At 37.0% G+C, this 27,242-nt stretch overlaps 2 protein-coding genes across 7 annotated transcripts in view; both read left to right on the forward strand.

The window, feature by feature from the left end:
• Window positions 1–17,818, forward strand: part of filip1b (filamin A interacting protein 1b) — a 29,082-nt gene extending 11,264 nt beyond the window's left edge. The window contains exons 2-8 of one of the 5 annotated variants that reach the window (XM_026290528.1): window positions 3,958–4,227; window positions 5,492–5,665; window positions 5,766–5,944; window positions 9,734–12,509; window positions 12,693–12,757; window positions 13,935–13,992; window positions 16,865–17,818. In XM_026290528.1, coding sequence (XP_026146313.1) covers window positions 3,964–4,227; window positions 5,492–5,665; window positions 5,766–5,944; window positions 9,734–12,509; window positions 12,693–12,757; window positions 13,935–13,992; window positions 16,865–16,885 — 3,537 coding nt within the window. In that variant the 5' untranslated portion in view covers window positions 3,958–3,963 and the 3' untranslated portion in view covers window positions 16,886–17,818. Of the gene's footprint in view, window positions 1–3,957; window positions 4,228–5,491; window positions 5,666–5,765; window positions 5,945–7,833; window positions 9,041–9,733; window positions 12,510–12,692; window positions 12,758–13,934; window positions 15,102–16,864 lie in introns of those variants that run through there. The other 4 variants (XM_026290530.1, XM_026290526.1, XM_026290527.1 and 1 more) reach the window with 4 other exon arrangements.
• A 3,514-nt stretch (window positions 17,819–21,332) lies between these two features.
• cox7a2b (cytochrome c oxidase subunit 7A2b) lies at window positions 21,333–25,310 on the forward strand. Of its 2 annotated transcripts, none has more exons than XM_026290532.1 (4): window positions 21,333–21,444; window positions 24,616–24,705; window positions 24,916–25,000; window positions 25,123–25,310. In XM_026290532.1, the coding sequence occupies exons 1-4, from the start codon at window positions 21,427–21,429 to the stop codon at window positions 25,179–25,181; spliced, it is 252 nt and encodes an 83-aa protein (XP_026146317.1). In that variant the 5' UTR covers window positions 21,333–21,426; the 3' UTR covers window positions 25,182–25,310. The 2 variants fall into 2 exon arrangements, with proteins under 2 accessions (XP_026146317.1, XP_026146318.1); XM_026290533.1 differs by having other exon boundaries at window positions 24,625–24,705.
• Window positions 25,311–27,242: the final 1,932 nt, after the last annotated feature.

A 27,242-nucleotide genomic window follows, 5' to 3' on the forward strand; every position in this document is an offset into this window, starting at 1 on the left:
AGTTGCAAATAAGTGAAGAATCAATTTATTTTATCCAGTAAAAATATCTATAAATTCTTAAATCAAGATACATTACGTTGAGATGCAAAATGACTTAAATGACTAGTTCACCCCAAAATAAACGTTTGCTGAACATTTACTCATCCTCAGTCCATTTTAGAAGAATTTGTTTCTTCATCTGAACAGATTTGGAGAAATGTAGCATTGCATCACTTGCTCAGCAATGAAGCCTCTGCAGTGAATGGGTGCCGTCAGAATGAGAGTCCAAACAGCTGATAGAAACAACTCAATAATACAAAAGTAATCCACCGCACTCCAGTCCATCAGTTAACATCTGGAGAAACCAAAAGCTGTGTGTTTGAGAAGAAGAAACAAATCCATCATTGAAACGTTTGAAACCATTGATTCCAGCTAAAATATAGTCCATAATAAGTTAAATCCAGTGAAAAAGTTGCCAGGAGAAGAAAACAGATCAAGCACTGTTTTCATGCGAAAACAATTTTAGACACACATGTGGGTGGATTTTGATGTGAGAGAGAACAGGAGATGGACTTTGGACTGTTCCATAAGCAATGGTTTAAAGTTCAAATGTCTTAATAATGGATTTGTTTCTTACAAACATGCAGCTTTTCATTCTACAAGATGTTAACTGATGGACTGGAGTGGTGTGGATTATTGTGATGTATTTATCAGCTGTTTGGACTCTCATTCTGACGGCACCCATTCACTGCAGAGCATCCATTTCTCCAACTATGTTCTGATGAAGTAACAAACACATCTTTATCTTAAATGTGTCAATGGGTTCTTAAATTTACCATATGGTGCATTGTACGTTACTTTTTTAAAACTTAATTAATTTTGACTGAAGTGCATTAACCTGTAACCTGTAAACACGAAGACGCACTGTGGGCGTGTGTCCATTTATTCAAGTTTGTGCGGCAGTCAAGGCGAGAGCAACACGAGTTTCTGAAAGTGGAAATATGCTCATTATTTCACTTTAGTTGAGCATAAAGACAAAAACCTTTTAGTCAAATGTAAGCTGTGTCTTTCTGGTTCGAATGTCCTATCCTAGCCCACGAATTTCCAATCTGTGCTCTCAGATTTTGTAAACCGTACCCTCGGTTTTTGAATCTGTACCCACGAATTCATAATCTGCGCACACACTTTCACAATCCGTTCCCATGGATTTGTAAACTGTAGCCTACTCACGGATTCATGCTTCAAGCTCTTACGTGTTAACATAAAGTTTTAATTAATATTATTATGTAGAATGGGTCTACAGCAAAGTGTCTTAAGTGATTCTCTGTATGTTTTTCTCATACAGGTGAAACATTGTTGAAAACATGCAGCCTGTCTCTACTGTGGAGTCGCCGGCTTTCAGTTAGCTCCTTAGCATGATAACATAGATTTCATTTTTAAACTGCATTTATATATATTCTGAATATATTATTCATGTGTTTTGGTATTTATAGTTAGTTCAGAGCGGTTTCGTGAATCATTTGAGTCAGTTCGGGGATCGCGAATCATTCGAGTAAGTTCGGGAGTTCGGAGCGGGATCGCGAATCATTTGAATCCGTTTGTAGCGGGTTCGCGAATCATTTGAGTCAGTTCGGGGATCGCGAATCATTTGAGTCAGTTTGGGAGTTCTGAGCGGGATCGCGAATTATTTGAATCCGTTCGAGAATTTGGGTCCGCGTATCATTTGAGTCAGTTCGGGTGTTCGTAGCGGATTCGCGAATCATTTGAGTCAGTTTGGGAGTTCGGAGTGGAATCGCGAATCATTTGAGTCAGTTTGGGAGTTCGGAGCGGGATCGCGAATCATTTGAATCCGTTCGAGAGTTTGTAGCGGGATCGCGAATCACTTGAGTCAGTTTGGGGATTGCGAATCATTTGAGTTAGTTTGGGAGTTCGGAGCGGGATTGCGAATTATTTGAATCCGTTCGAGAGCTCGGAGCGGGTCCGCGGATCATTTGAGTCAGTTTGGGAGTTCGGAGCGGGATCGCGAATCATTTGAGTCAGTTCGGGAGTTCGGAGCGGGATCGCGAATCATTTGAATCAGTTTGGGGTTCACGAATCATAGCTGTATATGGATAGGCATTTTTAACTAATTAGCTAGTTATAATTATGTTTTCCACGCATGTTTAAGTGTGATATGTGAACTCGTATTTTTTGTTTTAATGATGTGCCTTTTAACAGTATTAAGTATATTCAAAAACTAAACAAATCGTGCCTAAAAAGTGCAGGCATCTAGGCTAATGTAAAGTAACCTGATGAAGTCATAATAGTGTGTGTGTGGCGTGTGTGCAGTTTGAGTGCGTTCTTTCACTGCATTATTCAGTGTATTTAAATGCATTTATGAATGCATGTGAATGATCACAAAATTCAAGATATGGGGGTTAGAAAATGTATATATTTATATCATTTTATGTAGTTAATCAATATTACGCAATGGGTGCCATTTCAGTTTTTCTCCAAAAATCAGCATGATTAAAATGTGATATTAAGTTAGGCAAGGCATGTAATATATGAATGAATAATAGCCTAAAGAACATTTGTGCCAAAAGGGTTCTTTTTTGTCATTATAGAACCTTTTTACCATAAAAGGTTCTTTGGTGTTGAGTAAAGAACCCTATTATTAGTAACGCGATTACCTTTGACAGTAACTAATACTGTAACGCATTAGTTTTTAAATAAATTAACTCTGTTACCATTACCATATGGTGCATTGTCCGTTACTTTTTTAAAAATTAATTAATTTTTGACTGAAGTGCAGCCTAACCTGTTTGCTTCAGCAATGCATTGTAGGATTGGTGGATGCCAACCACTGTAAACACAAAGACGCACTGTGGTCGTGTTTCCATTGATTCACGTTTGTGCGGCAGTCAAGGCGAGAGCAACACGAGTTTCTCAAAGTGGAAATATGCTTTTGTAACACATTTATTAATAAGTTTAGAAAAGATGTCTCTCCAAAATGTTCTTTTTGTGATTTAGAAAATGAAACACTTACACATTTATTTTGTAACTGTAAATATTCTGAAGACTTTTGGAAATCGGTAACTAGACTGTTTTTTGATATATTTTATAAAATAATTAAAATAGATGAATCTATGATCCTTTTTTTGAATTGTAATACTGGATCAGATGTAGCTGATAACACTTTGAAGGTGATAATTCTTCTTGGGAAGTTTCATGTTCATAAAGCAAGAATAATGTCCATTACTCCCTCCTTTAAATTTTTTTGTAAAGAACTTAAAATATTTTATGACTCATTGATTTCAACTTCCAGGAACAAGAAATGTATAAAAACATCCCTCATATTAAAAAATGTCATTTGTAAATTGTAATTCTTTATTTTATTTTTTTATTTACTGTCCATGATGTATATCTGTTATATGTATCCCCCTTGGTTTGTTTATGTTCTAATTGGTGTTAAGTATTTGTTTGCTTGTTTCTGAAAGAGAAAAAATAAAATAAATTAAAGCTGAAAAAAAAAAAGTGGAAATATGCTCATTATTTCACTTTAGTTGAGCATAAAGACAAAAACCTTTTAGTCAAATGTAAGCTGTGTCTTTCTGGTTCGAATGTCCTATCCTAGCCCAAGAATTTCCAATCTGTGCGCTCAGATTTTGTAAACAGTACCCTCGGTTTTTGAATCTGTACCCACGAATTCATAATCTGTTCGCACATGGATTTGTAAACTGTAGCCTATTCACGGATTCATGCAGCAAGCTCCTACGTGTTAACATACAGTTTTAATGAATATTATTATGAGTGGCACCCATTCACTTCAAAGCATCCATTTCTCCAACTATGTTCTGATGAAGTAACAAACACATCTTTATCTTAAATGTGTCAATGGGTTCTTAAAAATTTTCTTTGTACTTGAAAGTAAGACAGGGGAACACTTTGCAGTGTGCTGAATCTGTGGATGATGCTAATCTTTGTTTGCACTTGCAGGTGAAGATGAGGTCCAGGAGCAGCGATACGGAGGGGCCAGAGGACAGACCACTGAAGCCGCTCGTGAAAATCCACAGCACTGAGAAAGAGAGAAGCAAACAAGAGCTGATGAAGAAGAAAAGCAAAGCTCGGGAGGAAAATGACAGCAGTGAGGAGAAGGCTGTTTCTGGGATGCAAAAGCCACGTGAAATGCAGAGGAGAGCCGCACTGATGGACCTCTCCAAAGAAGATCTCATCCATCTGCTGGGAGTCATGGAGGGAGAAGTCCAGGTGAGGTTTCACCGCACCCTTACAAGAAATATTTGATGTAGGACTTTCTTTAAAACCGTATTCTCTCTGAAATTGCTAGTAAATATCACAAATAATTACATAGAAATGGCAAGTAGTACATTGAATTAAATTAAATTACATTTTGAAAAAGAAAGAAATTCTAATAATCTTTGAAAAGCTTCACTGTCATTTAAAAATGAGTTAAATAAGAGGACAGAAGGATTATGATGCTTTATACAACTATGCTGATTTCATAATAGTAAATTAGGATTTGCAAAGGAGTTGTATACTGTATTGTATTGAGTGTCATGGTTTTGTTAGGGCACTTGGACAAATACAATCATAATTGTATTATGATTTTCACATAAGTTTGTGGTCATTTTTATTTTTTTATATATACTTCCATTCAGCAGGGATGCATTAGACTGTTCAAACATGACTGGAATAATGTCACAAAAAAAGTTATTCTTGTGAATTTTTTTTCAACAGTGATGATACATTATGAATATATTGATGACATTTTTCTTTTGAGCAGCAAATCAGCATAATCATTTCTGAAGGATCATGTGACAGTTATATATATTATTAAAAAATTGTCGACTAGGTGACCAGAAGAGACTTAGAAAAAAATGAATAAAATTAATTCATTTCACCAAGCCCCAACATTAGAACAGCAATGTAGGTGATTTGGATATTCTGTGCATACAGAAATGTACACATTATACATATGATATAGTGAGAAAAGAAGTATGGTGGTCTTTACATAGCCAGTGTCATACGGTTGTTAATTTTTAGGTTTTATGGAAGCATCCAGCTCCCCCTGCTGGTGCTCAATACAAAGCCCTGAAAAAAATCCTCAAGGTTTTTTTTTATCATGTTTTTAAACGGATTGTTTCATCAAACAACAAATGGTTAGGGACGTTTGTAAAAAGTAGTAAAAATGTTTTTATGTTGTCATTAAAAGTCACCTTTATTTATTTATATACCGCTTTTAACAATACAGATTGTAACAAAGCAACTGAACAGCATTCACTTGGAAAATAGTGTGTCAATAATGCAATTATTCATCATCCAGCTCATTATTACTGATTGAGAATTATTGATTGACAAGATTGTTGGTGAATGTTTTACAAGAAAACATTTAGAATTTAATTTAATTCAATGTGTTACAGTGTTCTTTTTTAGAAAACTTTCAACATCAAAAATGTCTCATTGTAGTATATATTCATGTATCATCGAATGTGATTAACACCATATGCTTTAGGCTCGTGAAGACATTATCCACATGCTGCAGTCTGGGAGAACACGACCTGAAGTTCTGGAGGCTCATTACGGATCTGCGCTTCCAGTCAAACCTCTTCAAGCTCTGCAGAGAGACAGTCTGATGACCAGCGGAGACCTGATCAGAGACGACGTCTATGAGATCCCGATGATAGAGGTGAGAGGAGCACTGCCTTATTCATCTCCAAACCTGAATTTACACACTGTTGTGCCAGTGCAAGCAGTTCACGATGACCATAATCATTCTGTCTCTACAGCTGGACCGTTTGGAGGAGAAGCAGCGTGAGACGTACAGACGGATGTTAGAGCAGCTGCTGTTAGCTGAGAAATGCCACCGACGCACCGTCACCGAACTGGACAGCGAAAAGCGCAAACACGTCGACTTCATGAACAAAAGCGATGATTTCACCAACCTGCTGGAGCAGGAGAGAGAGAGGTGAGGAGACGAGATGAGCTTTACACAACATCCCACAGGAATAAATCCAAACATGATGAGGAAAGGGACAAGGGATTACAGGGATATAATGAAGCATGACATTACAAAGTTTGAAACATTGAGATACTTTTGTAGTTTTTATTAGTATTTGTAGTTTTTTATTTATTATTACTATTATTTTGTTTAATTTTGATTATTTTTTTTAAAGGTTTATGTTGTGTTTATTTCAGTTTAATGCATCCTTGCTGAATAAAAGTATTTTTTTTTAAAGAAAAAATATTAAATCAACTGACCCTAAGCTTTTGAACGTTGTGTATGCTTTTCTGATTTAATATTAAGCTCTCATGTGCTGCTTTCAAATTATTTATTAAACAATATATTTATCTTTGGAAAATCAGGTGACTCATAACTGCAAAATGTAAACAATTCCTGACCGACAATGAGATCATTGATATTCTGATAAGACCCCTATAGTGGTCCACCACAGTCACGGGCCCCTGACTTCCCATTGAACACCCTCAACTTGTCTTTTTAGTTCAAAACTTCTTAATAAAAAAATGTTTTGAATTGAATTAACCTGAAATATGCTGTGTTGTCTCGTCTCCAAATTAAAATGTGCACAGGACTCTATGGTTCTCTACACATGCATTTTGAAAGACTGTTAATACAGTTTAATATAGATTGAATGTTTTTATTTTAATTTTTTCTTGTACTGCACTTTTAAAACGGAGCTCATTTGTCCAAAAAAAAAAAAAAGTGATGGCAAATCTATAAAAACACTGTGTGGTTTGTTGCAGTGGCACCATTCAGTCGCACTCTTTCCTTCTTCCACTTATCACGCTCATCTCCAGCTTGTGTGTGTTTGCACATTCCTCCATAATTCTCTCATTTCAGAGATTCATAGCAGGTGAGATCACGCCAGCGCCGCGCCACCTGGGACCGAGCGCCGGGCGATGACGGGGAATCCCGCCAGGAATATAAAACTGCTGTGTGTTGAGCTTCTGGAAGCATCCGCAATGCCATTCCTCCTCAAATTACCCCTCTCTCTTTCACATGATATTCACACTTGACGTTTTTCCTCTTGAAGTCCCACATTCAAGAAAGACTGTAATCTGATGAGGACCACTAGTTTTGTTCTTTGATTGACACATAGGTCAGTGAAAGACAGAAACTAATGATTTTACCATCAACAAGTGTGTTGAAGTCAACGTGGAATCAAAAATATATAGAAATATTCCTTTGTTGTAAATTGAATGAACCCTTTTGGAACCTGTGAAATTTTATTCTTCAATGAATTAAAAATTAGAAAGAACTGGAATAGATTTTTTTTTTCTTTAAACATAAGTCTTTGAATTTTTACTTTTTATCAGTTTAACACATTCCTAATTAATAAAAGTAAAAAACAATGCACTGAGGACAAACCTTTGAACGGTAGTGTGTATTGTTTTTAAAAATTATATTTTGAATAAATGTTATTCATTTGTTTACTTTTTACTCATCAAAGAATCCTGAAACAAAGTATCACCGATTCCAAAAAAATAAATAAAGCATTTCTAACATTGATAATAAATCAGCATATTAGAATGATTTCTGAAGCATCATGTGACAATGAAGACTGAAGAGTAATGATGCTGGAAATTTTGCTTTACGTCACAAAAATATATTATATGGTATATTAAAATAAGTATATTCAAATAGAAAAGCTTTATTTTAAATTGCAATAATATTTCAAAATGTTACAGTTTTTTAAGTTTTTGATCGAATAAATGCAGCTTTGATGAGCATAAGAGACTTGTTTCAAAAACATTTAAAATCTTACTGATCCTAAACTTTTGAATGACTGTGCGTGTGTGTGTGTGTGTGTATTAGGAGGTGATTCCTGATGGTTACAATCAAGTGCCTACTGTAAATTGTTTCCTTTACATTCGGAAATGTCACATTAGAAGTAAAATGCATTGCAAATGCCGCTTCATGTTTACAGCAATATAAAATCCAGCATTTAACTTTTTTTTTTTTTTACAAAAAGGACAGAGAAAAGGGCGTGTTTTGTGTTTGCTATGGTTCTCTAGATTGTTGCTAGGTGGTTGCTAAGGTGTTGGGATCCAATTTACACATTTAGGGGATTTTTCTCACCCGTTTTATCGTCCTCCAGGAAACTAAATGTCTGATTGCTCGAAGCAATAGCACATTATTTGTGTCTGGAGTTGCACATCAAAGTTTCGTTCTCACTGTAGGTATGTTGGTAACCATCACCAATTAAAACTACATCTGGAAGTTTCATGTGCTCTTGATATTCAGGCTGTAATTTAAATCACAAGCACATTTATACTAGACACCAAAAAATGATGTCATTCTATCACCATTCGCATGATTTATGATTTATAAGTCTCTCTGTGCACATGTCACAGTAGATCTGATGATTTCAGTAGATTTTCCCAGCTGTTGTCTTAAACCTTTGCCAGTATGAGCAAGTTATGGGCAATAATGAAATTATTATTATTTGCTGAGTAATAAAAAAAAGTAATTCCCCTTTTTATTTATTCATTTAATGTCTCAGATTTGCATTCTTGTTGCATTTCGGAGTGACAGGGCTTCATCTGACCCAAAAGTGCGACATTGTTCTCTTGCAAAACAAAACTTTTCCCTTGCATTGTTGTCTGTTCCCATGGGAACTTTGGTTGCATGTGTGAAAGGAAGTAATTGGGTCATTTTATAGTTTATATGAAATGGAAATGGACCTCTTGAAATGATACAGAGGTTTTAGTGCATTGACTACGGCTCTAATTGACTGTTTCCTAAAACAATATCCCGACTTCAATCTCAAGGAAGAGAATAAGAGAGGAAACCTGAGAAAAGAGTGTGTGAAAAGCTCTCTGATGGCTCCGCCTCCTTTGCCCAAACAAGGGCAGGACAGTTCCTATGATATCAGCAGCAAGTGGGGCAATGCTGTTTCACAAAACATTCACCTTTCACTGCGCTCATGACAAGGTTGGAATGTAATTGTTAATGCAGGTAACCGTTCATTGATGCTTTGAGCAGAGTAACTTCAAAAACATGTTAGGCATGGACCTACCTGGACTCCTTCCCAGCTAGATGGTGAGTTTGAAAAGAGTTGGAAATGAATGCAAATAGGCTGACAGAATTCATTCATGGATCTCTTTGGATATATTATAGTGTCTAACTGCTGTTAAAATGCATGGTGAGGAAATTAGATTATGAAATAATGAAGGAAATATGCTGCAAACTCAGTGTCTGGCACTTGTTTCGCAAAGTACATGGTTCTTTCGACAGAGACTCCCGCAGAGTTAGATTAGTGTAAACATTCACCAGCATCATAGAGTTTTCTTCAAGTGCCCTTGTTGGCACAGATTCATCTGTTTTGATGTGCTTGTAGACTTTTTGCCAGGTGGGAACTTATTACTGTTGACGTGCCAAGCTGCCCGTGAGCTGTTTCCATTCTGTGATCATGCAAGCATGAAATGTTCAGTAACAACTGTGAGAGAAAATCACTAAAGCATTCAGACACTGTTCCTTTTCTCATAATGGTCATGCTTGCTCCTGTTCTCTTCACAATTGTAGAGCAGAGTTTTTCATTCACTTTCAAGAAGGCGATATGATGGGTGTGTGTATATATCACACACACATAAGAAAATACCCCATGGTTGACACTATCTTTCCTCTCTCTTTTTTAGTTTCATATTAACTTTAATGAAAGGGACTTTACAATTTGACCTTTATTTTTTTATATGAATCAGTCCATTTTAAGCTCTTTCTCTTTGATTTCACCAGACTCAAGAGACTGTTGGAGCAAGAGAAGGCATACCAGGCTCGCAAGGACAAGGATCACAGCAAACGTCTTGAGAAAGTTCGGGAGGAGCTGGTAAAGTTGAAATCATTTGCCCTGATGCTGGTGGATGAAAGGCAGCTTCACATTGAACAGATTGACCAGGAAAGACAGAAGGTCCGGGATCTCAGTAAGAAGCTACACGAACGAGAGCAGCAGTTGGAGCTCATCAACAGCAAAGCTAAAGAAGACAGTCAGAGGATCCAAAGGCTGGAGCTCGACCTAGAACAAAAGACCTCCAAATCTTCACAGGAACATGAGGAGATGACCGCCAAGCTGGCCAAGCAGGAGTCTGAAAGTCGACAGCTGCGTCTGAAGCTGGCCAGCATGTCACGCAGGATTGAGGAGCTGGAGGAGGCCAATCGTACGCTGCAGAAGTCTGAAGAGGTCCTTCAGGATCTGCGGGACAAAATAAGCAGAGGGGAGTGCGGGAACTCGAGCCTCATGGCTGAGCTGGAGAACCTTCGGAAGAGAGTTCTAGAAATGGAGGGCAAGGATGAGGAGATCACGAAAACAGAAGCGCAGTGCAAGGAGCTAAAGAGGAGGCTCCAAGATGAGGAGAATCACAGCCGTGAGCTGAAACTAGAGGTTGAAAAATTGCAAAAGAGGATGGTGGACCTGGAGAAACTGGAGGGAGCTTTCAATGTGAGCAAATCCGAATGTGCCCAGCTTCACAACAATCTGGAGAAAGAAAGAACCTTGACAAAGAGCTTGGTATATGAGCTGGAAACAGTTAAAAACCATATCAAAGAACTTGAGTGCTCAGAATCAAGGCTGGAAAAGGCTGAGACGGGTTTAAAGGATGACTTGACCAAACTAAAGTCATTCACGGTGATCCTAATGGACGAGAGGAAGAACATGGCAGAACGAATCAAACAGGAAGAGCAGAAAAGCGAGGAGACTAACAAACTGTTTAAAGCTGAGCAATGCAAAGTCATGGAGGTCACAGAAAAGCTGATTGAGGAAAGTAAGAAGCTTCTTAAACTGAAGTCCGAAATGGAGATGAAAGTGTCCGGTCTTACCAAGGAGAAAGATGACCTGAAATCTAAACTTGCAAGTGAAGAAGAGAAACTAAAGGATTACAGTATAAAGTTATGCCAGATGCAAACTAAATTGGACAAGCAAGAGGAAGCTAAGTGGGAATCTCCAAGAAACAGAGATAATGTAGAAGTTGGGTATCCCAATGAGGACAACAAGGTTAAAGAGCTCACAATGGAAATTGAGAGACTCAGGAACCGACTTAAACAGCTTGAGGTTGTGGAGGGTGATTTGTTGAAGACAGAGGATGAGTATGACATGCTTGAGAAGAAGTTCAGAACCGAGCAAGACAAAGCCAATGCCCTTTCCCAGCTCCTGGAGGAAATGAAGACACAGATCACCAAGAACAAAGCCATAGAAAAAGGAGAGTTGGTAAGCCAAGAAGCTGAGCTGAGACTACGCTGCAAGATGGAGGAGTCCAAAACCAGAAATCTCCAGGCTGATGTCCAAGCTCTAAAGGAGAAGATTCATGAGCTCATGAACAAGGAGGATCAACTATCTCAGCTTCAGGTGGACTACACGGTTCTCCAGCAGCGGTTCATCGAAGAGGAGGATAAAAATAAAAACATGAGTCAAGAAGTTATCAAACTAACCAAAGAGTTAGAAGCCACGAAGCGTTACAGCCGTGCCCTTAGACCCAGCATGAATGGAAGGAGGATTGTGGACGTTCCTCTCACTTCCACTGCAGTACAGACCGAGGCAGACATGAACGAACACATCGAAGACGAGACTCCAGCTGTGTTCATCCAGAAGTCTGTTCTAGAGGAAAATCAGGTCATGAGTAATCTGAGGCAGAAAGGTCTCAAGAAGCCGACCGTGTTGGACCGTTACCCGCCGGCGGCTGCAGAGTTTGGGACGAGGAAGTCTTGGAACCCTTGGATGAAGAAGAAAGAAGCGGTTACTATCTCTCAGGGAGTTCCATCAACCAAGGAGGTCAATGGAACAACATCACGGACATCACCAGAACTAACCATGTCTCAGAAACCTGGTCAGCCCCTTCATATTAAAGTGACTCCAGACCATCAGAGCAGCACTGCCAAGTTGGAGATCACCGGTCCATGTGCTGACGACTTCTTCTCCAGTACCACCATCATCCCAACTCTTGGCCTTCAGAAACCACGCATCACAATTGTTCCTACTTCTATGCTGCCAAAGTCCAAAACCAATGAAGTGCCAGCTGAACGGACAAAGTCTCCAGTCACTATAACGGCCATCTCCAGAGCTAAATCTCCAGAGAAGGGTAAGGGCTCTTACTCGGAGCATCCTGCTTCTCCTCTGTCCATCATAACCATTAGCGCAACTCCAGTCTCCCAGACATCCATCTCCCCAGAACCCCATGAGATGACCATGGGCAGGGCCGTGTTCAAGTTGACCCCTGAAAAGCAGACCGTCCCAACGCCCATCCGGAAATACAACTCCAATATTATAACCACAGAGGACAACAAGATCCACATCCACCTGGGGTCACCAGGGTTCAAGAAACCTCAGGATGACAGAAGTGGCTTGGTTACAGTTTGGCCTAATGGAGTAAGTTCAGACACCAGAGAGATGCCAACGGGGACAGTTCTGCGCTCTCCCAGACAGACGTCAGCTAATGTCGGAAACATGATCCAAGGCAAGATGACCAGCAGCATCACAATAACTCCCATCACCTCGGCCCCATCCAGGTCTACTCAATCTGTGGTGAGTACCAGATTCATTACGTTCTCCCTCTGTTTGGATTTTAGATGATGCGAAAGGTTGGGATAGAAAAGTGAGTGTGCATATTTGCCAGCAAATGACAACAAAGAATAGTCATTTAACAATTAATACTTTGTGATTTTCTCCCTAAAACAAAATGATCATATTCAATCTTTTATATTTCAGTTGCTTCTGAAATGTTTCAAAATGATATCAGGGGGTGTCTGCTCCCTTGATAGCTCTCTTTCAAGGTATCGATCAAATCAGATTCGATCTCCCTATCCATTATTGCTAACTAACACTGGAATGTACTGATGCGTTTGTCACTTAAGAAAGCTTGTCAAGCAAATCCTTTAAGCAGTGGCACAAACTGACCAGTCCCCTCACGTTTAACCTGTTATAAAATCTAATAATGTGTGACCAGACCATGGTTATAACTTTCCTGTACTTGCCTACCAAAACCTACTAAATCAAGCACCAGTTGTAAGGAATAGTTGTCAGTATAATAAATTATTACATTTTACATTTGCAAAAATTGAAAAGTTTTTAATATTGGGGGAACATTATATATATATTCATCAACAAAAAAATGGTTTTAAGTCAGTTATTTATATGTTTTGCTGTAGTGTGTCAGTAGAAAATATCAGGTTACATTTTCAAACAATATTTTTTCCATTAATTGTAATAATCCAGTGAGATTTTTGTTTGCACAAGGAGTCTGACAACAGCCAGTGCTCCATAGAGAGATCTGATCTGATCATCATCAGTCTGTCTGGTATAAAATGAAGAAACAGAACAAACTGAGACAGACTCAATCCAGAAGAAATGTGGCAATGCCTGCAAAATGCTTCAAGAAACCTGCAAAGCTACAGTATCCTGTGCAAAGTTTTAGGCGCTTGTGTAAAAATGCTGTAAAGTGAGGATGCTGTGAAAAATAATGCCATAAATATATTTTATTAATTCATTTACTTAACTAAATTAAATCAACATTTGGTGTGACCCAAAAAAAAAAAAAAAGCTTTTGTCCTAGGTGCACTTGCGCATTGTTTTTCAGGGAGCTTTGCGGGTTTCTTAAAAGTGTCTTGGAGACATTGCATTTAATGGCAAAAATAATGTTTGGAAATGCAAACTGATATTTTCTACTGACACTAGAAATAACTGACTTATAACCATTTTATTTATTAGTATAAAAATAATACTAAATAATTTAAAATAAAAAAAAATTTTCATATTGCTTTTAGTTTTTTTTTTATTATAATTTTTTTTTTTATTAACGCCTTTATGAACAGGTTAAAAACTTTCCATTTCAGAAACAAAGTTAGTCTGCATAAATGCAAACACAAAATGCACTGGCTATGGCAAACACATGGTTAATAAAAAATGAACACTCTAAATGTGATTTCATATTTCCCTTTGCCTTTTTTTCAGCATGGAACGGAAGGGCAGTCATCTCGCTCCACGGCAACACGAATCCCCATGTCAAAAGGTATGAAAACAGGGAAAGCGGTCTTGTCCACGACGTCACGCTCTGAGAGCCAGTCTATGAAAATTGAACTGAGGAAATCTGCCGTTTGCAGCTCTGCAGCCGGAGCCGGAGGAAAGAGCTGAGATTGGCTCGTGTTAATGGGGCAATGGAATTTAATCTAAGCACTACAGAACTGAATGAAATCTGAACAAAAGTGTTGCAATGTAAAACAGAGCAATCACTGGCACTGTGGCCTCCATTTCTACATTAAGAAACATTATTGTAATATTGTAAATACTGTGTGTCAAATCAGCCTGAAGAATGAATTGTACAGACATTTATAATTGGACATCAGACAGTTGGAATGTGTGCATGTGTGTGTTGTGTTAAAACATTTGAACTAACCCTTCACCATTTCTTTTAGTATTTATTTTTACATTACCATTTCACTAAGGTTTTATTCTGTAAAACTGCTTGTGGAGGTTTCCAGGGGGTTGAAAATGCATTGTATTAAATATCACTGAATGAATTTTGTGATTTCACTTAATAAATATTTTTCTGTCTTCAGAATACATGGACATTTTTTTTTTTTTTGGGTTATTGATATTTGATAGGGAATGCTAGAGAGAAAATTGGGAAAGAAATAGTATTTGTTATTAAGTTTCTGTGTACCTACTGTATGTACAGTATAAGGGCATTGATCTAAGTTCAGGAAACCTCCATAAATTGTGAATAACATTTTAAACCATGGTATGTTCAGTGGATAAACTGATATTTGTGATTCACCCATTTTAGAGACTAAATATTCTGACAGTAAAGGAATTTGATATTATTCCTAAGATTATTCCAATGCCTTTTGTTTCCTTTCAGTTCAGTAACACATTCAGAATCAATTTTGTTCAATGCCACTTTTGTTTTGTACGGAACAGTTGATATAAATATTTATAAATACAAGCATCACATTTTATCTTCTAAACTTTACCAAATGTCTCGCCCCATAGAAGTCCATTACTGTAAACATGCTTTTTACTTCTTTGGTTTTAACTGAGGGGAAGGGTCTAAATTATTGGTAAACAACATTATTTTACAGATTTAACCTGCATTGAACCCAGAATATTTCTACAATGAAGATTGTATTGCTAAGGAAAAAAGCTACTTGGCAAGTTTGGTGCCTAGTACCAAACACTTTACTTGAAAATGGAAAATGGTCAGTTAAGTTTTTAGCATCTTAAAGGAATTGTTCACCCAACAATAAAAAGCTTGCTGAAAATCTACTCGCCCTCAAGCCATCCAAGATATAGAGGAATTTGTTTCTTCATGGGAACAGATTTGGAGAAATGTAGCATTACTGTACATCACTGGTTCACCAATGGATCCTCTACAGTGAATGGGTGCCGTCAAACTGAGAGCTGATAAAAACATAACAATAATCTACAAGTAATCCACACCACTCCAGTCCATCAACTAATGTCGTGAAGCCAAAAGATGTACATTTGTAGAGAAAAAAATCCATCATTTAGGCATTTTAACTAAAATTGTTGCTTTATAACCCATATTGCTTCTTTCAGTAAAAAAAAGCCCACCCTCTGTTGTCTCTCACATCAAAATCTACCCACAAATTTGTTTAGAACCATTTTGGACTGTTTTTGTCTTTGATCGTTGCATATTTCTCTCCTGATTCAGATGACTTTGCTGGAGAAACAACATTATGGATAGAGGACTCATATTTTAGTTGGAAGCAACAGTTTGAAGATAAAACCATCTTGATGGATTTGTTTCTTTTAAACATGCAGCTTTTCACTTCACAAGATGTTAACTGATGGACTGGAGTATTGTGTTTTACTTGTGAATCATTGTGATCTTTTATCAGCTGTTTGCACTCTCATTCTGACGGCACCCATTCACTGCAGAGCATCCATTGCTGAGCAAGTGATGGAATGCTACATTTCTACAAATCTGATGAAGAAACAAACTCGTCTACAACTTGGATGGCCTGAGGGGTGAGAAGATTTTCAGCTAATTTTTATTTTTAGGTAAATTATTCATTTAAGAAATCTCTGTGTAGTGTTCTTCTGGTGATAATCAGAGTTTAGTGCTCTATCCAGGCCATCTGGGAGCCAGAGAACGCTGTTATGAGAAATAAGAAACAACAGCTGGAGATCTGGAGTCCCGTTTAACATCCTGATTGTGTCCTCCTGCCTGATACAAACTCGCCAATTACACAAATAAAGACAGGCCTTTTAATTGATCTGTTTAGCATTAAAGGAACCCTTTGCCCAAAAACGAATATTATGTCATCATTTACTCACCCACATGCCGTGTGACCTTCTTTCCTCCGTGATGTTTTGCAGAAGGTCCAGAATGATCTTTTTCATCTGAGGCCTGGTGCTGTCGAGCTCCAAAAAGCTCTCAAATCACGTTCAAATGTGCTTTCAATTCATTCTTCAACAGAAGAATGAAAGTCAAATGGGTTTGGAACGACATGAGGGTGCATAAACAAAGACAGCGTTTAGAGTTTTAGCTGAACTTTAAAAGCTTTTGTCTTTCTCATGAGATTTGTGTGTCACTGTGAAGGGCTTTTTAAATCAATTAATTCCTTTTTCACCACAGCTGACACACTGACAGTGTTCATTTTCTAATCCATCCATGCATGCGCAATAACAGGCTTTTGGCAGCTCACTGATGACCTCACTTGTGAGATAAAGCTCGCTGGATTCAACGGCGCGTTGCTATTCCAAAAAACCATCATAAAATTGCTCTGATATTTTCACCATCTATGAACTTGGCCACTCAACATGAATGTGAAACCGATTCGTTCCATGCAGTAAGCCGTGGGTTTCGGATGATTGCTGTTTTTTCTCAGTAAGTTCACTTCCCCTGTTTTCATCCACAGAGAACGTTTTGCTCCAAGTGAATCGAGAGCCACGCTGAGGCTGTTTCAAATCTGGTCCTTAACACTGTATGCCTGCCTGAGAGGTCTACAACCGCCCTGCATACACATACCAACAGAACGAGGGGCGAACCTGTCAAAGCCGGGTCAAGCACATGGATCTGTAGTTATGCACCATATATGCATACAGATTATAGCAGTGATTCAAGACCAGGAGACAGTCAGACGGCAGATTGATGAACCCTGGATGCCAGAGAGTAAAGAAAGAGATGAAAATTGTAGAACATGAAAAGTTACAGCATGTGAGAAGAAGATAAACTAGGATGTTTTTTACACGTACTTTGAGAAAATCAAAATTCACCCCAATTACTTTCATTGTGTTCAGATGAATTTTATTTATCCCTAAAAAAAAAAAGAATTTCCCAAAGAATTTCGATAATTTTGAACTTTCTTAGGATCCTCTAAAAACATTTTTAGCACCTTGTTACACAAGTTCAGCAAAAAAATTGCTTATAAATTTCTTTTGCTATATCATAACCAAATATTTCTTAACTTGATTCAGTCTTTATTAACTTGTTTTCTTTCAATTAGAACAGGTTTTGTGTTTGTTTTTGTAACTTAGGCTTCATTAATCTGGCCTCATGCACCTGAGTAAAGTTTTTGTGTAAACACTGACAAAATGATCCACATAGAATTCCTTTTTCAATTAAAAATGAGCTCAAATCATGTGAGGCCTATGATCAATCAATCAGTTCCAAAAAGAAATACAAAACTTGTTCTAATTGAAAGACCAAAGCTGACCGAAAGACTGAATCTGAGATTCTGTGATAATATAAAATAATAATAATAATTTTGTTTTGGACCAGGAACACCAAATTAGGGATTTTCAGCACAACACAAGGGGTAATAGCTTACACGTCCTATTGCAAACGATTTGTAAGTTTGCCGTTTGTATTTTTTTTCTTGTTAAATATTCTGTCTCTCCTGGAAATGTGTTGCATTATGCACAAACTGGATTGTGTAAGCAAGTTCATGTTGTTTTTAAGTGCTGGTCTAACATTATACTGTTTGCTTTGGAAATGACTGTTAAAGTGTCATACTGCTGAGAACGGTTTATTGATCATTATTTATCAGTCTGCTAGAATTTAATGGTGGATCTGATGTGTTAAAAGAATGAGAGATGGTCAGTTGGGGAAAAGGTGCATGATATACTGTATGTTTAGTTAAGAATAAAAGTACTCATCACCACACAGAACTGTAATCCACAGAGGCTTTATAATAAACAACTGTATTTCATTTCATTTATATCGTATGACCTCTGTGAATGCAGCTCACTGAACTGAAGTGTGTGTCTCTCAATAAACATGTTTATGAAGCACTTGACTTTCTAGTCCACTGGAAGTGTTATATCTGTCTGTCTGTTTGTGAGTAATAGTTAATTTGTGGTTACCATAAATTAACTAACCATTCCATTGTTCATTATTATTTTTTATGTATTTTTTTTTAACCATGATTAATTTTCTTAAGGGATGTGAGTTGCCAGATTAAAAAAAATGCAATAAAATTACACCTTAAGAGGACAATTAGGATTAATATGTTTTGATTGTTTTAGGAAGAGAACAGAGCTTTGGTCTATGTCCCAACCAATGTCAAAATAAAGTCTGCGCCTTTACTAGCTGCTAATTTCCCTCGAGCATTATGATTTGTATTTTCAACGTGGTATTTCTGCATGTGACTTGTGTTTTATCAGTGTCTGACGAGTCAATTTAATGCCGTATATACGCAAAAAAATTACATTTTGCAAACGAAAATTAAAATATTGAGGAAAATACATTTTCTTTTTGCAAACAAAAATTAAGAATTGCAAAACATAAATGAAATCGTGCGAAAGCAATGATTTTGCAATAAATATTTTCCATGGTCATATCTATTAATTTATTTTCAATGCTGCTTTTATTTTGCGTGTCAGTCTAGTTTGAGCTTGCAAAACTATTTTTCCTTTGCGCTTCACTTTTCTGCATGTCCCTCTTTGTGGCACTGTCACAGGACCAGCCAAACTATGAAAAAAAGTGTGATTTATAGTCCGGGAAATACTAAATATATATGATTGTACAGTGTTTAGGGTGGACAACAATACACAATAAAGCACTATATAAATGCATCATTCATTTATTATTTATTATTATTATAAATAGCCATAGCTAGTTCTATATCAGTTCGTATCAGTTACAAATTATCATAACTTACCTATAAGGCCCTAAATGGTTTAGCTCCAGCGTACCTAACTACCCTTCTTCCTATTCTACAATCCATCACGCTCCCTAAGGTCACAAAACGCTGGACTTTTGGTCGTTCCTAGGATAGCAAAGTCCACTAAAGGAGGTAGAGCTTTCTCACATTTGGCTCCCAAACTCTGGAATAGCCTTCCTGATAATATTCGGGGTTCAAACACACTCTCTCTGTTTAAATCTAGATTAAAAATGCATCTCTTTCGCCAAGCATTCGAATAATGTATCTCTTAAATTGTGAGCATAGTTGCATCTGATCAAATGTGCATTTTTATTCATTAGCTTGGGTTAAACTAATTTTACATTGTTGGATCAGCAGCTATGCTAATGATGTCTCTATTTTGTTTCTATGTTTTGCCACTGGATGTACTAGGATTTACACAAGCTCCAGTCTGGATCCAGAACACCTGAGAAGGGATAATGCTGACCCTCAGAGGACCTCAGATGATGCTAACCCTGAATCAACAAACAGAACTAACAAACATTGCTACAAGTGTGACTGCATCATATAATAATTATTAATTAATAATATTAATAATGTTCATCATCTGGCTGACTACGTCTTGTATTAATTTTTTCTAAAAATCCTGTCAAATGTGCACAAACTGACAGTCACCACCATAAGCTACTACTAAATATTGTAGAAACATAATTTTCTGTAAAGTTGCTTTGTAACGATTTGTATTGTAAAAAGCGCTATACAAATAAACTTGAATTGAATTGAATCAGTTCGGGAGTTCGTAGCGGGATCGCAAATCATTTGAGTCAGTTTGGGGATCAAGAATCATTTGAATCAGTTCGGGAGTTTGTAGCGGGATCGCGAATCATTTGAATCAGTTCGGGGGTACGGAGTGGGTTCGCGGATCATTTGAGTCAGTTCGGGAGTTCGCAGCGGGTTCGCGGATCATTTGAGTTAGTTTGGGGATCGCAAATCATTTGAATCAGTTCGGGAGTTCGTAGCGGGTTCGCGAATCATTTGAGTCGGTTTGGGGATCGCGAATCATTGGAGTCAGTTCGGGAGTTCGATACGGGATCAAGAATCATTTGACTCAGTTCGGGAGTTCGTAGCAGGTTCACTAATCATTTGAGTCAGTTTGGGGATCGCGAATCATTTGAATCAGTTCGGGAGTTCGTAGCGGGATCGCGAATCATTTGAGTCAGTTTGGGGATCGCGTTTCTTTTGAGTCAGTTCGGGAGCTCCTAGCGGGTTCGCGAATCATTTGAGTCAGTTCGGGAGTTCAAAGCGGGTTCGCGAATCATTTGAGTCAGTTTGGGGATCGCAAATCATTTGAATCAGTTCGGGAGTTCGGAGCGGATCGCGAATCATTTGAATCAGTTCGGGAGTTCGTAGCGGTTTCGCGAATCATTTGAGTCAGTTTGGGGTTTGCGAATCATAGCTGTATATGGATAGGCATTTTTAACTAATTTAGTAGCTAGTTCTAATTACGTTTTCCACTCGTGTTTAGGTGTGATATGTAAAATCGTATTTTTTGTTTTAATGATGTGCCTTTTAACAGTATCAAGTATATTCAAAAACTAAACAAATCGTGCCTAAAAAGTGCACACATCTAGGCTAATGTAAACACAACCAACATTGATATGTGGGCCCCATATGGGTTATACCTCGCCAGCATGGGATCTATGTGGGCATGGGCTGCAAATGGGCAGTTTACATGGGTCCCATGTGTGTTTCACAATGTGGGTCCCATATAGATATGAGACCTTTGTGGGATCTGTGTGGGCAAAATAATTTCAGACTTAAATACATCTTTACACCTTTAAACTTTATTGGTTAAAAGCCACTTTTTAGGAATAAATATTGAGGACTGGCAATGGGATGAAGCACAATGTATATAAATGAAGCTTCCATGTGTATAAAACCTACATCGACTCCACCTGTCTAAACTAAAGCTTTATAATATATTTTTCTCTGTTGCATGCTGCATATATATATATATGCAGCATGCAAGCCTTTTATCAATTATTTTAATAAGAAAGCAGTAGTTGAATTCTAATACAAGCACCCCTCACACACTCGTTTTCTTTTTCCTTTTCTTTCCTTTTTCATTTTTCTTTTTCAATACCGATATATTATTATGATACTAAATCTAGTGCTAAATTAGGATTTGTATTAAAGTGTAAAAATTGACTCCATACTGCTGGAACGTTAGGAACATCCGGGCAGTTGCTCTCCTGAACAGCAGGTGGAGACGTTTCTCTTTAAGCTGCTTCGGTTTTCCTCGCTCTGTCTTGTGACTTCAGTCACTCACACCGAAAATGTTTCGACACTTTCTGGTAATTATTTAAACTGTTCTGTGTCGATTTAAGGGTGATAATGTATTGTATTTTATAAATCATTCATCGTGCGCTAGCTTTGGCTAAACATCAGATGTTACGGTTATTAATCTCGGTGTTTGAGGGAAGTGAAGTGAGACGCGGGAGTCATGAGGAGTTTGACGTTTTGCACGTCTACAGTCAATGAAATAACCATGATGATACGTTTCATTAAGTTAAATAGGCTAGATATCCGTTTTTTTTTTGTTTTTTTGTTTTTTGTTTTTTTAAGTTTAGTAAATCATTAAGTTTATGTTCATTTAAGGGCTGTTAATTGTAAAATAATGTTTTATATGATTTATATTTCCTCTTTCTGTTCTCATAAGTAAACACTGCTGTTTGGAATTTGCTCTGTGTGATTTGATTCGACTGACTTTTACTGTACGTCCACTAAAAGTCACCCAAACAACAGCTGATTCGAAATCACTGAGCAAAAATAAGTAAATTAATTGAAAGTTAGTAAAGAGGAAGATCATGCATTTGAGTTTAGCGGACACAAAGATTTGATCTAATGAATGACATTGACATTTGTGCACGAAATGGTAGTAAATGAAGATAAAGGTTCAGACCGTAGAAGGGGAAAACAAGTGTGATTTTGGTATTAGATCTGTGATCCACGTATATTATATGGCTTTTCTGTTTGATCATTTTTTTGTAGTCATTGCTAAGTCCGTGACTTGGCTGTTGTCAATATTACTCCGTTTATTTTTAAGATTACTGACAACAAATCAGAATATCAGAATGATTTAATGTGACACTGACGACTGGAGGAAAGATGCTGAAAATTCGCTTTGATCACAGGAATGCATTACATATTAAACTTAATTAAAACGGAAAAGATTTTCAATTTTTATAATATTTCACAGTATTACCGTCTATACTGTGCTGTATTTTTAATCAATTATATATATATATATATATATATATATATTTGTTGAGCAGAAACTTTGACTCCTAATGGTATTATGAAATGGTATAAAGTAGGGATGTCAACGATTAATCGATGATCGATTAATTGTCGATAAGAGATGCAATCGATTAAGGCTATCGATGGTCGGTTAACCGATTCTATGTTGGGCTGCGTGCGGCTCATGCGCACTCAACACGTGCGAGCGGCTGTGAGTGACGGTGACGATATATAAAAGCATCATCATTCATTCATAATGTACAAATTAAGCTTTTAATGTGATTTAAACTTTAAAGTACATTAAAATAGAAACAACATAAAAGTTCTTCAACATTAAATGCAATAGAAATGTAGTTACTAATCATTTCATCAGATAACTGTTTTATATCGTGCGCTTTGCAGGGCTGCGGGACACAGTGACAGGACAGGTAGTCTATTCATTCCTACAACTTGTTAATTCATTCCTACGAATTATTAATGTGGCAAGTGTCCATGTTTCATTAATTTTTGTTCCCTAAATAACCCATGATTTAAGTGAAATAAGGGAACAAATAAATCGAACGAATTCTTAATTCATGAAATCTTTAATTTCCCTTACCATGTTTACCACAGTAAGAGATGCGAAAACAGTTATTAAAAGCGAAAGATAATAAAATAAACCTGGGAAATTAGAGGGTTAGACTATGAAGATTTAGGAAAAGAAACAATGCCTAAATATAGCCTACTGAATTTGTGGAAATTCGTGACCAACCGGCAAACCAGAACAAACCCGCGTAAATGAAGACTATGGGGTCCAAAAGCATGGTCGCGAGCTAACATTTTCCAGTTAACCTATTATTCCTCTAATAAACAAAGCTTTTATACCACACTTGTCATAATCAGATCTTATCATTTCTAAATAAATAATTGCTGGATACAAAACGGCGATTAATAGGCGCTGTGACCGACACATTCCTGGAGCATTCACTGCTATCACTAAACGGTGACGCCGAGCATCGTTCACAAGTTTCTGCATGGACCTGACTAGGGCACAGGTTCTAAGCCCTGGGACAAAATGGGATGCTTTAAGGAAAATGTATAGCCTACTAAGTAATAGGCCCAAAATAAAAATAACAATTTGTTTTCATGTTTTTTTTTTTTTTTTTTTTTACATCGGCTATGCGAAATATATCCGACTTAAATAGGCTAATTAAGATTAACGGATTTAAAACAGAAGTGTGGGCGCGTTTTTGCTCATATGAAGAGGATCATCTTTTCCGTCTATATGCGAATGCGTGTTAAGTACAAGCCTAGTTTACATTATAAATAATAGTTTAACATTCAAATACATTGCGAATATGGAAACATTTCGATTTGTGCCGAATGAGACATGAGCAATAACCTCCAAATAAATCTAGCCAAAGCCGCGCTCGCTCATCCTCGTCTGCACGCATGCACTGTCACGATCTAATGCGCTGTATGCTGGATTTTTAAAAATCTGACATTTTCTAGGACAGAATCCAGCAGGATCAAATGAATGTGAGCAACTGTGTTTTGGTGCAGCAGCGCCGATGTAGTTCACTTAATGTGCAGCGCAGTCACACGCGCTCCACATTTCGGATAATTTTATACAATAATGTCAGTTGAAAACATTGCAATTGTGCTTTAAAATACAACAACGAGCACCACAAAACCCTTTAAAGATGCGCGTTCAGCGTTCTCCGTGCGGGATTGGAAACTGTCAACAAAGTAAAATTACCTCAAAAGTATGGCGCAATCTCTTCATTTTATCAAATGATCATAATCGCATCTATTCATTTTATAATCCTGCTACTAGCATTTTATTCAGACTAAAACCTCTTTAATTCAAGTGAGAAAGCGTTTTGTGTGTGTGTGTGGCTTTTGCACATCCTGTCATACCGCTCACTGCGTGCCTGCAATAGACGCATTTTGCAGTATTATGGTTAACGATTAATCGATTAATTGATCGTTAATTTAAACGACGATCGATCATGGAAATAATCGAAATTTGACATCCCTAGTATAAAGTAATTAGACCAAATGATACATGCATTAAACTGATGGAACATTTTATAAATTATTTAATGCAAATATCATTGTGTATCTGTATAATTTGAAAGTAATGTTATCAAAGAATTGTCATGTAATTTCAAGATTTCTAGGTATTTGTTCATTACACACACACATACATATATATATTAATATTAATGTGTGTTCTCCATGAGACTCTGCAGCAGGTTTCCAGACGGCAGATCTCCAGCACCGTCCGCAGGCAGCTGGTCAACAAGGTGCCAGACAAACAGAAGCTCTTTCAGGTATGGTTGTCTCTTTTCTGTAATATATTGTGTTTCCTGTAATCTATCAAATGACAAGCTAATGTTATTGACCCCTGATATCTTTACTTATCATCTGCTTTCTCTCAAAAGGCACACGTTGTGCTCAGGGCATATTATTGCCTTGTTCACACATTTGTTTGTATTTTTGATATTGTGCTTATTAAAATGTTGATTTATTTATGTGTTTAGGAGGCTAATGGGATGCCAGTTCATCTGAAGGGAGGAGTCGGTGATGCTCTTCTTTACCGTGCAACTATGGGTCTCACAGTGCTAGGTATGTTACCGCAGGGTGTCTTGGTGTTTAATACATGCCTTAGCAAGCACAGATATTTGAGTTAATAATCATAGTAAGCTGTAATTGCTGATCATTCATGTGCTTCTTTCTTTTGTTTTTAGGAACTGGATTTGTCATATATGAGCTAGTAAAGGCCGCTCTCCCTCAGAAGAAGGACTGATTTCAGCTCCTACCCTCATTTCTGTGGGAATGTGACTTTATGAGCACTTCACACAGTATATGTATTTAATGTGAAAGGTAAAAGGGACCAAAGTGATTAGAATTAAATAAACTGTGCCTATCAGACAGATCCCGATTGTTTTACTTGACTCTGTGACATTGAAAAGATTTGTAAAAAAAAAAAAAAAAAAAACTAAAAGGAGAGAAAAAGTTTTTTTCATTGCACTTTAATTTTCTTAATGCAAAGTGTAATTTTTTTTAAAAGACCACCAAAATCAAAAGAAAAAAAAAAAATCAACTTTTTACATAAAGATAATTAATGCACAGTGTGTACTAAAGTAGCAATTTTCTGTATGCATTAGGTTTTTTTAAGATTACATTTCTAGTTATTGATGTGGTTTAGCTGTTAGTCTCCTGAGTGTAGGCCCCTCATTTGAATACTATTTTAATTATGTGATAATATTCTTCTCATAAAGCATATGAAGACAACAAACAGCTGTTAATTGATGAAGGATGTTTTTAGCCAAGGCGCAGCATGTTTTTGATACTGTTTTTTTGGATGTCTTCATTGGTTCCCAGAAACAGTAATGTGCAGTTCCTTTTTGTACTTCAAAACAATGTGTTTTCAAGGCATATGTGAAATAGTTTCCAAATGCATGCGTATACATCAGAGACATTTTTTCCCTGCTAGAGGTTTAATTTTACAGGAACGAATGATCATTTGAGCTCAGTATAGCCCGCTCAGCATTGGTGGTCTATACAGTTGAGTTCCTAGGGAAATTTATCCCATGCATTACGAACAGTATGTCCCTTGTGTCCCGATAAAAAAAATGAAGCTGGAACAGGCATGCAAATAATTGCATGCTAATTATAAAACTATAAAGCACAGATCATTAATTCTGCAAGCAATATGTAAGGAGCATTAGAAGTTCAAGCATTCCGTTAGATCTTTCTCTCTAACAATGGGAATTATGAGATAATGATCGAATTAAAAACAGTCCTGAACTCTAAACTAATAAAATTTCATGATCAAAGATCAAAAATAGAACTCTGCCCTGACTCTTTTGGCACCCGTGTGTTTCTAAATGGCTAAATATTGGTTCAACAGATGGGTGATTCACGAAGACAGAAAACAGAAAACTCTTCTTTTATGACTTGATAATGAGATCAGTGGTGTAGTTTGGGAGGTGGAAATAGCGTTTCGATTAATATGTTGTGTTGAACATCTCTATCTGCTTTATGTGTTACCCGATTTGACCACTAGAGGGCTACATATTCAAATAAATGGAAAAAAAAACCCCTGCTCTACAGTCTCAGTACTGCAATGGTACATTTCCAATAAATAATAATAAGTCACTTAAAGAAAACGTAAAATGTCGTTTTTGGACCAAAAAAAAAAAAGTTTAATGCTAGTGTTTTTGTGTGCAGATTGTCTAATATTGCTAATATCTATGTTTTGGAATGATGATTATTATTATTTTTTTATTATTAGCTGGTCCAGTCCCACAGCAACAGGCTATACACTTGTTTTTTTCAATATCACAGATGGGTAAAAAATTACTTTAAGTGTTTTTAACAAGTTAAACGAAACACAAAAGTCCGTACTTGTCAAAATAGACCGAACCGAAAAGTAGCGAAGCTGAGGATGTTACTATGTCAACCGCTCGAGCAGTTTCCGTTATGACCGTTGGACGATACATCGTAAACAATTGTAACGTTAACGTTAATTATTTACGAAGACGTGTATTTCATGTCGAAATTGTATACAAAAAAAGTTATTGTAATATTTTGTTTTGGTTAATTTGTCGGTTGGGTTAATTGTGCTAGGAACACCTTAAAACCTTTGTTGTTGTTGTTGTTGCGGCACGAGACGAATCGCCTCAGATTGCGCTTTAAAAATGACCGACAGATTTTCACTTGAAAAGGTTCGCTCGACTGAAAAATCATAGTTTAATTATTTTAACAGTTATTTACAACACCCTAACATTGTAACTGAGTTGTTTCATCGTCTATGTGTCCTCAAAAGCTAACGTTATATAAATATTCCCGAATTCGCGATTCC

This window comes from Carassius auratus, chromosome 20, assembly GCF_003368295.1.
Source record: "Carassius auratus strain Wakin chromosome 20, ASM336829v1, whole genome shotgun sequence".
Classification (NCBI taxonomy): domain Eukaryota; kingdom Metazoa; phylum Chordata; class Actinopteri; order Cypriniformes; family Cyprinidae; genus Carassius; species Carassius auratus.

Bases quoted from the DNA above. Each gene is read 5' to 3' on its own strand.
- cox7a2b (XM_026290532.1), top strand. The intron at 24,706-24,915 runs GTATGGTTGTCT...TTATGTGTTTAG, and splicing joins ACAAACAGAAGCTCTTTCAG to GAGGCTAATGGGATGCCAGT. The intron at 25,001-25,122 runs GTATGTTACCGC...TTTTGTTTTTAG, and splicing joins TATGGGTCTCACAGTGCTAG to GAACTGGATTTGTCATATAT.